Below are 13,465 nucleotides of genomic sequence, written 5' to 3' on the forward strand. Positions count from 1 at the left end.
TTATATAAGGTGGCTTACAACATTTTTGATACAATTGGTTACATTTCTTTGTTTTTTTTTTCCCCAGTTGAAACAGCAGCAGTTCAAGTGACTTGCTCAGGGTCACACAGTGTCAGTAGCAGGGTTTGAACCCACAAGCTCAGGGTTTGAAGTCCAAATGCTTAACCACTACACCACGTTGTTTCAGTGAGACACACTGTGAACCGAAATTCAAGCTCTCACCTTCCACTCCGGAGCTGTTAAATCAACACCACATGTGTTGAACTTGTGAGACACTAGATGGTGATGTGTAGGTTGCAAATTGATCATCTGCTTCTCTCTTATTCATTGATTGATTATTTCTTTTTCTTTGTACTCTTAGTTATTGGTATAATTATTTGTTAATGTCAGATCCTTACACCTTAAAAGAAACACTGGCACTTCTTTTTAACTCCATCCAGCCACATCTTAAAATCTTAAAAAATGGCACTATTTGCCAAAAACCATTCTGGTCATTTACCATGCATATCTTTTGGCCCAACGAAGGACAGTTTCTGCCAATCAGTATTAACACTGTGAAACTTTGCTTCAAATGTCTTTCTGTGTTTGAAGAAAACAGCTAAGTGAAGCAAAAGTGCTAAATAAAGTGAAAAGTAATTTGGAAGGTGTTTGTTATAGAATGGCTTTATAGGCTGAAACGAATGGACTAGTAAATACAGCAGGGAGACTAAACTAAGAAAAAGTTATAATGTAGGCATTTATTTTCAGACAAATGAGGATATGATTCTTTAACTGTACCCAAAGACTTTTACTTTCCAGTTCCTCAAAATACAGCAAAAAACTGGCAAGAGCTGGCTTAGAGAAACTCACAGAATATTCTACTGACATTAGAAATTCTAAATAACACCAACTCTTTTGAAAATTTTGATAAATGAAATTTTAAAAATGGTTGAATGATCATGGTATTCTTCTTTGAGGCTAGTCTCTATATTTACCTTTGTAATTCCTTTGTTTTTGTTAAATATTTTGTCTTTTCAACATATGGCCTGTTGATAGTTTTGTCTTGCAGACACTTAGGCTCCTAAAGTATACTAATATAGTGTATATTCTGTAAATTGCTAACAGCCACTCTCTGCTTGAAGGCTGTCAGAACAGTTTGGCTGCAATTTTGGTAGAAAACCAGAGGACAAAGCAGCTGATGTGATGTACACAGTATTGAAGAACAGTCAGTGGAGTGACAAAGGCTAAATCACTCCCTAGTAAGTTCCTGATGCAAGTAAATATATACAAGGTAGTTATGCCTTCATTACAGTAGCAGTCATTCACTACATTTTCGTTATCTTGTTGTGTAAAAAGAAATGGCAGTCATAAAAAGGTTTGCTCTACTATCCAGTCCCTATCTACGCCTTTATCTTTGTTTTCATTCTTTACAGGTGATGTAAGCCAACCGGCCCCTTTACTCTACCTGGAGTAGTAGCAACCCTCACTACAAATCTGTGAACCAGTCTTAGATTATAGTTTTGAAACGTGCTGTGCAGAAGCAAGGACCTCAAACAACCTCCGCAGGCTTCCGGCTTGTGCTGTTGTTCTTTTTGCTCCTTTATCAGCCCTGGCACGTGAATCGGGCTAAGGGGGAGGAGGGGTAAGGGGGCTGCTAGTTAAACTTTGTTTAGCACTTAACATCTGTTGCGACACTTCTGGAAAGGGCAAAAAAAGTCATATGATCCATATGGTGTGGCTATAAAAGGCAGTGCGGACAGCGCTCACAGTACAGAGAACGCCGCACTGCTCACGGGTCTACACGGTCTGTCTTCGGTTTGCCATTGTGAAGCGCACCGCACCGCACCGCACCGCACCGCTCCGCAGCGAAACCTCAGCACTCTATATTCACAAAAGATGGAGCATCAGAGCGAAGCAAGCGGCGGGTGAGTATGGGCTTAGTGTTTGAGAGCATTGTTACTAAATCTTCGATAGTATATGCAACGTGAGATAAGGTAGATATTGTACTTTTAAGTTAACTTTTAAATCTCAGGTCAGTTTCGAATTTTGTTAAGTTGACTTGACATTAGAGATTTCGCTGAGTTGGTTGAAAGATCTCAAAATTATTTTTATGTCAGGATGAAGCAGGACTTGTCAGAGTCCATCAAACTGGCCACGAAAGAAGTGCACGAGATCGCCGAGAATACAGAGTTCATGAGGAGCTTCCAGAAAGGCAATGTGAACCTGGAGGAATTCAAGGTGAGCTCATTAATATCTCATCCATTTAATTAACTCGACCTTGTAGTACATGGCCTCGGAGAGTTTGAAACGATGCTGAACGCAACAGGTACATGACTGGCATCAGCCATAGGATGCCAATATATCGTAGGGCACGCTTCCTAAAATCGGGCCAGTGCATCAATAACGATGTTTCACTGCTTATAGCATACGCACAGTGACCAGAGCAGAGCATGCACACTGCACAGAAGAGCACAACAGAAATGCAAGCATCAAATTAACTTAATATCAAAGTAACTTAAAAAAAGTGTGTACAGTATATGGAAAGAGTGAACCTATATATAAGTCTTAGGGTATTTATTTTTGTTAACAATTTATTAAAAATCTTTGGTCTTATTTAAGGGTTTTTATTGATGCTTAGCAAGATCTTAAAGAATTAGACTAGAAGAATTATTAGTAATCTTATTACGAATAAGTAATCTGCAATATATTTAACAGAAGAATAAAAATCCCCATGGCATTAAATTATGTTTCTACTTCCAAACTAATAGATGAAAATCAGGAAATGGTTGTAGACACTGATAATTGAAAATAACGACAAAACAGTCAACTCCGCTTTTATTGGTAAGGGCCATAAATTCATTTTCAGGGTTGATGGTACATCACATTAGCTTTGAGTGTAAGACTGGAACCATCCCTGGAAGGAGCACCAGTCCACTGCAGGGCACAGTCACACACAGACACAAATGTAGAGTGTCCAATCAGTCTAACACACCCATCTGGAGGATATGGAGAAAACTGGAGTACCCGAAGAATTGCCCAAAAGTCCCAGGGAGAACATGCAGACTCCACACAGACTGAAAACCCTGAGCACTGCAGCTGTAAGGCAGCAGTGAGTATAACTGTGCCACCATTCTGCCTTGTTAATAATATACAGGAACTAAAACTTGCTTGTCAAGTCTCATCTAAATGGGGTCTGACTCAGTACAATAGCCAGTAATACTCAGAAAAAGAGGAGTGGTTAATAATTCAAAGCATTGTCTTTACAGAAATTGCAGATAATTATATCCAGTATAGACTAGTTCTGTAACAAATGAGCTAAAATAGTTAGTGGATCAATACCTATACCTTGTACAAGGTGCTAATTTCAGCATTAATAGGTTGTATATCATACATAGAATCCGATATACAATATTAAACACAGCATGTAGGGAGAACCACCTTAATACTGCAGTGCATCTTCTAAGAGCTCAGTACTGGCAAAGATAAAGAAAAGGCAGCATGGAGTGAAACATGCCATGAAATTAATAACTATGTTGTTTCATTGTCTCTACCCCTTTTTAGCTGGTTCTTTCGTCTTTGTACCACATCTACACAGCCCTAGAAGAGGAGATTGAATGCAACAAGTCTCACCCAGCCTTTGCGCCCCTTTATTTTCCGGCTGAGCTTCATCGTGTTGCTGCTCTGGAAGCAGACCTCAAGTACTACTATGGAAATTCATGGAAGTCCTGTATCAGTGTGCCCTTGGCCACAGAGCGGTATGTGGCCCGCATACATGAGGTGAGCACTTTTCAAGCAACAAGAAGCAGGAAAATCTCCTGTTTACTCACGCATTACATTCTTGTAGTTTAGAACTTAATCTGTATTTTGTTACAAATATAATCTGTGTTGGTATATACAGTATAACATAAAGGGATTCTTTGATGCAATACCTGAAGTATTTAAAATGGCACATTTAATATTAATATTTTCACTACCTAGTGCACAGACAACTGTCTTCTAATTTTTCAACAAAAGCATTACAAAACAAACATATTCTATATTGTACTATCAGTGTATTTAACTGTAGCCCAGCTAAGGCAAATATAGCAAGATTGTAACCCTGGAGACCTCACTTCACTGGCCTAAACAAATTCGACATTCAGGCTTACTTGGACGATTAGGAATACAGTTTAAAAGGAGTAGTTAAATATGCACAACAGATCTTGACATACATTAGCTGGTTAGAGTCAAACCTATATGAGTGCTCTTCTGATTTATATTTATCTTTTAGCCAAGTACAGTAACTTGCTGTATCACTAATATGTATTTTATTTTATACAACCTGCTTCAGTAATAAACACTTCTTTATACAATGATGTACTGCACCATAATGTATTTGGAAAATTTGTAGTTTTTTGGATGTCCAATTGCTATTAACTAAAATTACACTTGCAAGCAGTCTATGACGTCATAAAAGATGTAGATAGATAGATAGATAGATAGATAGATAGATAGATAGATAGATAGATAGATAGATAGATAGATAGATAGATAGATACTTTATTAATCCCAATGGGAAAGTAGTCTATCCTCCATTTTTTTCTCTGTTTTTCAATTTATTATTGTAGGGAATTGAAATCTCTCTCTGTATAAAGCAGGAACCATCCTGAAATGGGCATCAAACATCCAAAGCCATTCACTCATTAGCATAGCAATACTACTCAGATTAGCTAATCATTCTGAATGCATATATACATGAAGTGTGTGAAGATGTCCAAGGGCTTGGTAGAAACTCAGCACAGTTAATTGCTGAGAAGTAGCAGTACCATCTGTTGGTGCTACTATGGTTCTCCAGTTGTAACTTGTGTATTTCTATCGCTCTTGTAGCTCATACTTTACCAGTCTGAAGTAATAATTTCATGTGTACCTTTTTAGAATTCAGTATTTCTCAATGGTATTGTACAAACTTTAATATCAGAAGTTAGATTTGGTTTGACTTGCTAAGATTTCACCTTTTACTCTCCATGACAAGTGCACTTCAGGGGCTTTTGGGGAAGGCTATAGACTGGAGCACAGTCGGTGTGAAGAGTACTTGGTTTCAATGTATTAAATGTCAGGTAGACATAATAAATTAGCTATTGTGCTTTCTCAGTATTGTACAGAGAGAGCATTGACTCAAACATTTGACTTGAATAGCTTGTATGTGAAGGTGACAACACCTGTTGGGTCTCCTCCCATATTGAACCAGTTGTTCATGGGCTGCTAATTTTTGTGCTATTAATTTTGATTTATGTTCATGATAACTTTTGGGCATTCAGCTGTCCTACAATTCTTCCAGCTGGTGCTGGGGATACATTATAAGTAATATCTGACTGATTCCCCACATCAGTGTTTTGAAAACCTTTATTTCATACAAATATAATCTAAATCCTTAATGGTTTATGATAAACTACATTATAGACTTATACAGATTTCAAAATGCAGCAGTAATATATTGCACTAATTTAATAAAAATATATGCTTAGGCAGACAATATTAAGTTAAAATTATCAAGACATGAAAAAGGTTAGCCCTTTTCCATGCTAGGTTATGCATATAATTTTATTTCTCAATGCAGTTTTTTTACCTTACACTTTCAAATAATTTGGTGTTTCATATAACTTATGTTTAAATGGAATAAGTCAAGATGATTTCAGGTGGCGCAATGGGTAGCGCTGCTGCCTCGCAGTTGGAAGACCTGGGGACCCGGGTTCGCTTCCTGGGTCCTCCCTGCATGGAGTTTGCATGTGCTCCCTGTGTCTGCGTGGGTTTCCTCCGGGCGCTCTGGTTTCCTCCCACAGTCCAAAGACATGCAGGTTAGGTGGATTGGCGATTCTAAATTGGCCCTAGTGTGTGTCCTGCGGTGGGTTGGCACCCTGCCCGGGATTGGTTCCTGTGTTGGCTGGGATTGGCTCCAGCAGACCCCCGTGACCCTGTGTTCGGATTCAGCAGGTTGGAAAATGGATGGTTGGAAGATGATTTCAATTTCTTTTGGTAGGAAAATGTATATTTATTTCAAAGGGCATGGGGCAAGGTTGTATATAATGAATTATTGCACTGACTCAAAGATCCAATATAGCAGCACAAATAAAAAGGTGAAAAGAGCAGATATTTCTTTATTTTTCCTGTGATTCACACTGTGATTAATAAGATTACTGTGAAAGGGCAACCATTTCTCACACTTTAGACAGCAGGATGAATGCCTTACATAGACTTTGCCTGAATCTTTCTTTCCATTTTTCAGGTCGGCAAATTACATCCAGAGCTTCTGGTCTCTCATTCATACACGCGCTACCTTGGTGACCTTTCTGGAGGTCAGGTTTTGAAAAAGATTGCACAGAAAGCTCTTAATCTTCCACCATCAGGTGAAGGACTTGCTTTTTTCAACTTTTCTAATGTGAGCAGTGCTGCTAAATTCAAGCAGCTGTATCGAGCAAGGATGAATACACTGGAGATGAATGAGGAGACAAGGCAAAAGGTGCTGCAGGAGGCTGTTGAAGCCTTCATGTTGAATGTGAAGGTAGGTGCACATGGATGGACAGACTTTGTGTATTGTGGGTCAAGTACCTCACTTGACTGATTAGCATAATAGTTTCCTAACTGACAAGTGGATATGTTATATTTTTACTATTATAAAGCATTAAAATATACCATGCTATATCAGTTATCTATTTAGCTGAGAGAAAACCTGAGTTTACCCCAACTTGTGATAGCTTTATATTCAGTTTTTCCTGTCAGACAAGATACCTTCATGTTCTCCTCTTTCAAACTTTAGCATAATGAGTGACGAACAAGTGAGTTTTAAATGGAGCAATCAGCTTGCAGCAATAAGAGAAGCAGAGGTAGTAATACAAAATGAGTTATGCTAGGCACACATTACCGTTTTCAACATTCACAAAAGGCTTCCCAATTCTAAACAGATCTTAAAGGATGGTCATCCCAGATTTTCCTGTAACATGAGGTAGACAGTGATTAACAGTAACCTCCTTGATTTACTGACAAGCCACTCAGATCCAACACAATTTCAAAAAATAAATATTAAACATGTTCAGTTTCTGGTGAGGGTGAAGTTTTTTAAAATACAATGCATCTTGCCATTGCATGTAAAAGACTGATAGCATATGAAGGATGAGCAGAAGAACTTAAATGTGCAAAAGTTACTAGTAATGTTGACTCCCATCTTCTCAAACATGGCTTCATTTTATTCTTTTTGACTTTTCATTATAAAATAACACACCAGCAAGATGACATTTGTCAGTCAGTTATTTTCCAACCCGCTATATCCTAACACAGGGTCACGGGGGTCTGCTGGAGCCAATCCCAGCCAACACAGTGCACAAGGCAGGAAACAAATCCCGGGCAGGGTGCCAGCCCACCACAGGACACACACACACACACACACACCCACCAAGGACAATTTAGGATCGCCAATGCACCTAACCTGCATGTCTTTGGACTGTGGGAGGAAACTGGAGTACCCGGAGGAAACCCACGCAGAAACGGGGAGAACATGCAAACATTCAAGGAGGACCCGGGAAGCTAACGAGGCAGCAGCGCTACCCCTGCGCCACCATGCCACCCCAAGATGACATTTGTTTTGAAGTAAAATTTTTTTTTGTGAAAAAACTTTGCAAGATCCCAGGTTCAGGCAGTTGGGACTCTATACTAGAGGATACACTGATTTTTGAAAATTGGCATGACGTGCATGTTCTCAAACATTTTCAGATGGGTACAAGATAAGAGTATGCAGTTATTCTTTTTGAACTGTGAGGCGGGAAGCAAAGTCATTAAAACGTGTTGCTTAGTTCAGGTTATAAAACAAGCATAAGATCTAAAAGTGAAAAATATTTTCAAAAATATTGGTTTATTTTATGCCATTTTATTTAACACTAGTAATTAAGCCCGTTACAATAACGGGCGCTAGAACAGTAGTCCATAAACATTAGTAGGAACAGTCTATATTAAATGGCAAGGGACATTTTACCTCTTTAATTTTTTTCTGTAAAATGCCTGTAATTTTCTCTGACAGTAATACTGGCTTTGCTGTCCGTAATATGCGTCCCAGCAACTGATGTAATGTGCGTGAAAATAAATCTACTTTTAAAAGTCATCGTATTGTAATATCATGAAAAATCGTATATTTAGGAAAACCCCTTCAACGACTGACACTTTACACTTTACTGGGCCAAGCTTCTTAATCGCAAATCTGACATCCTCAGAGTGAACACTTGCACAACAACAAACACTAATCCCACCTCTTTGGGGAAGCTGGTCTCCGCGTCTCAGTACTCGATTGGATTTTTCGTGTTTTATGTTTTAGGTCTTGCCTCATTTACCGAAATCCGATTGGATCAGCCGCGCGATATTTTATAGCTCCCGCCCTCTCTGTCTTGTGTGACGCGTCAGGCGGCCTTTGAAGCATCTGCTTTGAAGCATCGCACCGTGCCCCGCGCATGCGCACTTCACCAGAAGACACACACACATGGACACTGGACGCACACAGGGGTTTTATTAAAGAGGATACATCTCATCCATGTGTACAGTACCTTCCACACTGCTTTGTGTCTGACCACTCTGACTAAAGTTGTATGTCTCGATTATAGTGAAAAAGCATTGTATGGTAAAGGGTTTTCACGTATGAAATAAAAAGTTGTGCTCTGTGCCCCCTTTTAGTGTCTTGCTAATAATATTGTAATATTTTGAAATAAAAAGCAACATCCATTATCCAAACATAATGGAATGTGTGTTGCCCTGGGTACCCTAAAAATCCCTTTTGGTATGTCAGTACTGCCACAGAATGGTACATTATGGTGAACCAAGGAATTCCATCTCTCCTCTTGCAAACACAGCTTTTCCAGTATAGGGAGATACAGACCAAATTTTTCAATTGAAAGACAATCCTCCATATTCCAGTATAAGGTCATGGGACCTCCAGCCTAACCTGGTGACACTGGGAACAAAGTAGAATACTCCCCAGGACAAGATGTTAGTCCATCACAGGCACCCACCTACACTTGCAATCACACAATGGCCAGTTTGGAATGGCCATTAACTTTATAAACTGTGAATAAACAAATAGTTTATATTGTATTTATGTGAATAATTTATTTGAAAGCATGAAAAGAACAATCAAAGCCCTGAAAGAAGAAGAAAAATGGTTTAAAGCATTAGGTCTTTCAGTCACTGCTTCTAAAAATGTTAGCTAAAATCTGATTCCGTCAAAGCTACCTAAAACTGATTTTTTTTTTGTTAATTTTTCTAAGACGAGAAATCGTGGTGGTACAATGTTTGGTGCTGCTGTTTTCAATGGTCCAAAATTCTATGTTAAAATTAGGATCGAGGCACTACAAGGGTGGTGTTCACCTTGTGTCCAGTGGTTCCATGACTCTGGAACACTAAATTAGATAAGCGAGTTAGAAAAGGGATAGATATTCCTATGACAGTCTTGCTGACTTCTGGAAAAATAAAATTTAAAGACCTAAATCTATTATAACCCAAAAGTATGTTAACTGCAAAGAAGAAAAACAAAACACATTTTAATCAGACATGATGGTTATGCAGATGGTCAAGGATCTTATTTTTTTTCTCTCTTTCTTCATCCAAAGGTGTTTGAAGCACTACAAGAGATAAGCAATGCCTCCTCTAAAAAGAAGTCAGACAACAAGGATCTTCGGCAACGGCAGAAGCACACAAATTCTGAAGGTATGATTGCCATCTAATAGTTATTTTTGTATTAATTACATTCTTTTAAGAATGATATACCAATATTTTATGTAAAAAGGAGGCAGTTGTTTTGGCATGCATTCCGGAAATAAATATAAATTAAGAAATTAGTGGTTATGTCATTCTTTAACATCGCAAATAAATGGTGTCCCAACCAGAGTTGGTTTCTGCCTTGCACTCACTGCTGCCAAGGTGGGCTGTGCTCTGTATTAAATTAAGTGAGTTTGAACATAAGATTTCAATCACTGGAAAAACAAAAACATAAAATATATATATAATAGAAGAAAAAATAGCAGGCACCTCCTAAAAAATTAAGCAATGACATCAAGCAAAGTCAGGCAAGAAAAAAAGCAGTGGATGTCACAGTAACAGTGGATGTTTAGGAAGAATAAAGGGGGCAATCATTCAGTTTCTATACTTTCTTTAGCACCCTTTCATAATCAGTACTATTACAAACCACTGTACAACTCTAATGATAAAAATTAGATGTGTCATGAAAAGCATTTAATATTGTAGAGAAAGGCACTACTTTGTACTTTTCTGACCCAGAATGCCAGTCCATTAAAAGCTGTACAATTAACTTTTATTCACACCACAATGAGGGAAGGTGTTCAGATGAAATAACATACACAGCATAAAACACTACGCTCTCATCTGTCCCCGTTAGTTCTGCTTAGACACAAGTGGGGATTCCATACTATCCAGTGGGGTTACCTGTCCACTTCTAAACACAATTCTTCCACTCGCCTCTCCTCACCAGCTTTTGTGCTCTTTGCTGCCCTTTTCCCAACAGGGAACTGTTGCATCTTCATATCTCAGGATTAAGGAGTCTTCTGAGACAAGTCAGCTTTAAACCTAATTCCACAGTCTTGTCCAGACAAACACTCCAATCTATTATAGGGTCTGAACTTGATGATAAGGCTTCCCCCAGTGACCCTAGTGGCCCAGAACCTTTAATAGCCTTTAAAAGGGCAGTTCACAGTTAGTTACACACTTGCCACAAGAACCCCTACACGATCACTCTTTGTCATATACAGGGTCACAAAGCTTTGCCATAATCCACTGGATTGGCTGTCATCAGTAAGAAGCCATCAGTCCCTGTTTTGGCCCACTTGCTGCCCTCTACTGTATGATGACATCATACACACTCATTCCCAGTGCTACGCGGTAACAGAGCAGAACACCTGTGACGGTTACTGAATGATGCTATTCTGTCATAATCTGTAAGAGCTGGCCACACACATATATGGCAAGGCTAGTGGATGACTGGCTACGTCATCATTAAGGGCAAAATTTGGAATTAGGGTATGGGCCAAACTTTCAGGTCTTTAAAGTTACTATGAAAATATTTACAGCTTAGCAAATGGATCTCTTGACAATGTGTTAAACCCCAACATGTGTTACTGTCTAAATAAATGGGTTTTTGTAAATTATAGCTTTGTGTTCTGTCAAAGTGCTGTTTTCTGTGTTCCTAGTTTGTACAGATTGAGCTCAAGAGTGTTCAAATCCAGTTTAACCATTGTTCCCAGTGTTTAAAAATATAAGGTAGCTAAAGTATTTTATTTTGTCATCTTTCTTATCTCTCACAGCCAAAAAAACAAACCACTACAAAAGTTCTGAGACAAGCCTGTCTTCACCCTTCCCAAGTCTGCGGCTGGTCTTTGTCACCTTGTTTGCTGTAGCAACAGTGGTCATTGGGATATACATCCTGTGATGAGGAAGAAGAAGTAATTAACTGGAAATTCAATTTAATGCAGGATTGGTTCACCAAGTAATACTTAAAGGGAACCTTGTGGATTCTTTTTGACACGCTGTTGTGCCTTGTTTAACTAGTATTTGTACCAATATTTCGGTTTCAATTCCTGTAAAATTTCAAGCACTTAATTCTGCTTTTAGCATAAATGGCGGCTGCTGATAATTGCAGAGTTGCTTTCTTGTCCTTGTACTCAATGTACAAATAACAGGGCTACTCCTAAAACCCTGAAATAAATCAATTATTCTGCTTTTGTATATACTGCATTTATACTGAGCACTGTGTACTGTACATAAAATATATATTTAATTATAAAAATTACCATGTAAAATACAAGCATGAAGACAGTAAAGACAATTTACTTAAATTGCAACTTAATTACTTGAAAATGCCAATACCTATAATTGGTGTTTTACAAAAAGGGCAAATATGCAAGTGGCATTACATACCTGTACGGATAACAGATGAACTTGTTAAAAGTTAATTAGAAGATTCTATTTTGTAATCAGTGTTATGATCTACAGTTATATATGTATATAAATGCGTGTGCACAATATCTTTATTTATGTCAAGTTCTACTTTTTACTTTTCTATATTGCTACATGTTTCTGGAGATCTTATAATAACATTTTAATAAAATGTATACATTTACTTTAGTTGCTTCACAGTTTCTATTTTATTAAGGTTTTTTTGTTATCTTACAGCAATTTGTTTGATTTATCCATTCAATTTTTGTAATTTTTTTCACCAATGCATAGTTTCTTGGTGAAACCTACAGTTATAAACTGTGCCACAGCTCAAATAAAGAAGCAGATTTCCCAATATAAAAATGATAAATGAAATACTGCAAATGAGCAGAATAACACAAAATTATTACATAATAAATCTTTTAAATTCAATCTGTATATATATATTTTTTTTTCATGTACAGTATATACAGGAACATTGCAATGCTGTCAGAAGGAAGGATCCATGATCTCTAATTCATGCACATAAAAGTTCGACTATACACACATTTAAATGGGACACAAGGCTAGTACTAAAAGTGCCAGAGAGCTGGCTGAAATGTGGCTATCCTATGAAAACGTCATTAACACACATTTGGATATGAACCCAGCATATGCAAGCTTGAAAAGAAGAACATGCAAATAATAAAAAAGACTTTATGACCAAAGCCCTCCAAACACCACCCCATCAAGCTCCCCTGTATCCACTTATCCTCCCCTCCTTATTCGCTATACTGTATATTGCCTTGGGTTCCTGTAAGTCTAATCATTTTCCTCTGATGATGAAATGCTGGAATAGAAAGCTTAGGAATAAAAAAGTATTTTAAGATATGTGATATTATTTGCTCCCATTTTGGATTTCCTATATATATATATATATATATACTGTATTAGAAATACAGTTTTAGAAATGTCTGCTGTGGCAGAATGAGAGCAGCAACAAGCCATGGAATTAAATAATGGGCTTAATTAACAGCAAAAATGGGCTTCTCATTAAGAAACTGGTTGGAGTTTGAAGCCCCAATTTAACTGGTCATCCGTTGGCTCATTTCATGTCTCATTTCTGTTTGGCTATCATTTAATGAAGAAAAGAATCAATTCAAAGGACTGAATCCTTAAAAACAGGGCTATTAAAATGAAGGGAAAATAAATTAATTAGCAGTGAAAACTGGTCATTGGTTAGGAAAAAGGGTTAGAATGAAAACCTGCAGCCACTGCGGCCCTCCAAGCCTGGAGTTTGACACCCCTGCCCTAAATAGTAAATTAAAACATGAAAACAATAAATAAAATATGTAAATGCGGTATAATAAAATGAAAATTGCATTTACTGTACCTTAGTGAGGAGGGCTGTTTATATATATATATATATATAGCAGATTATACATATTTATATATTAATAAAATATATATATAAAATATATATATATATATATATATATATATATATATATATATATATATATATATATATATATATATTGTGACA

General features: G+C 37.5%; 1 protein-coding gene across 1 annotated transcript; it reads left to right on the plus strand.

Annotated features, from left to right (window-relative positions):
- The first annotated feature begins 1,736 nt into the window (after positions 1-1,736).
- hmox1a (heme oxygenase 1a) lies at positions 1,737-12,129 on the plus strand. The gene is made up of 6 exons (XM_028815582.2): positions 1,737-1,904; positions 2,097-2,217; positions 3,541-3,756; positions 6,242-6,517; positions 9,603-9,699; positions 11,310-12,129. Exons 1-6 carry the CDS (start codon positions 1,876-1,878, stop codon positions 11,432-11,434), a joined length of 864 nt encoding a protein of 287 aa, XP_028671415.1. The 5' UTR covers positions 1,737-1,875; the 3' UTR covers positions 11,435-12,129.
- Positions 12,130-13,465: the final 1,336 nt, after the last annotated feature.

Source organism: Erpetoichthys calabaricus, chromosome 12 (assembly GCF_900747795.2).
Source record: "Erpetoichthys calabaricus chromosome 12, fErpCal1.3, whole genome shotgun sequence".
In the NCBI taxonomy this organism is placed as follows: domain Eukaryota; kingdom Metazoa; phylum Chordata; class Cladistia; order Polypteriformes; family Polypteridae; genus Erpetoichthys; species Erpetoichthys calabaricus.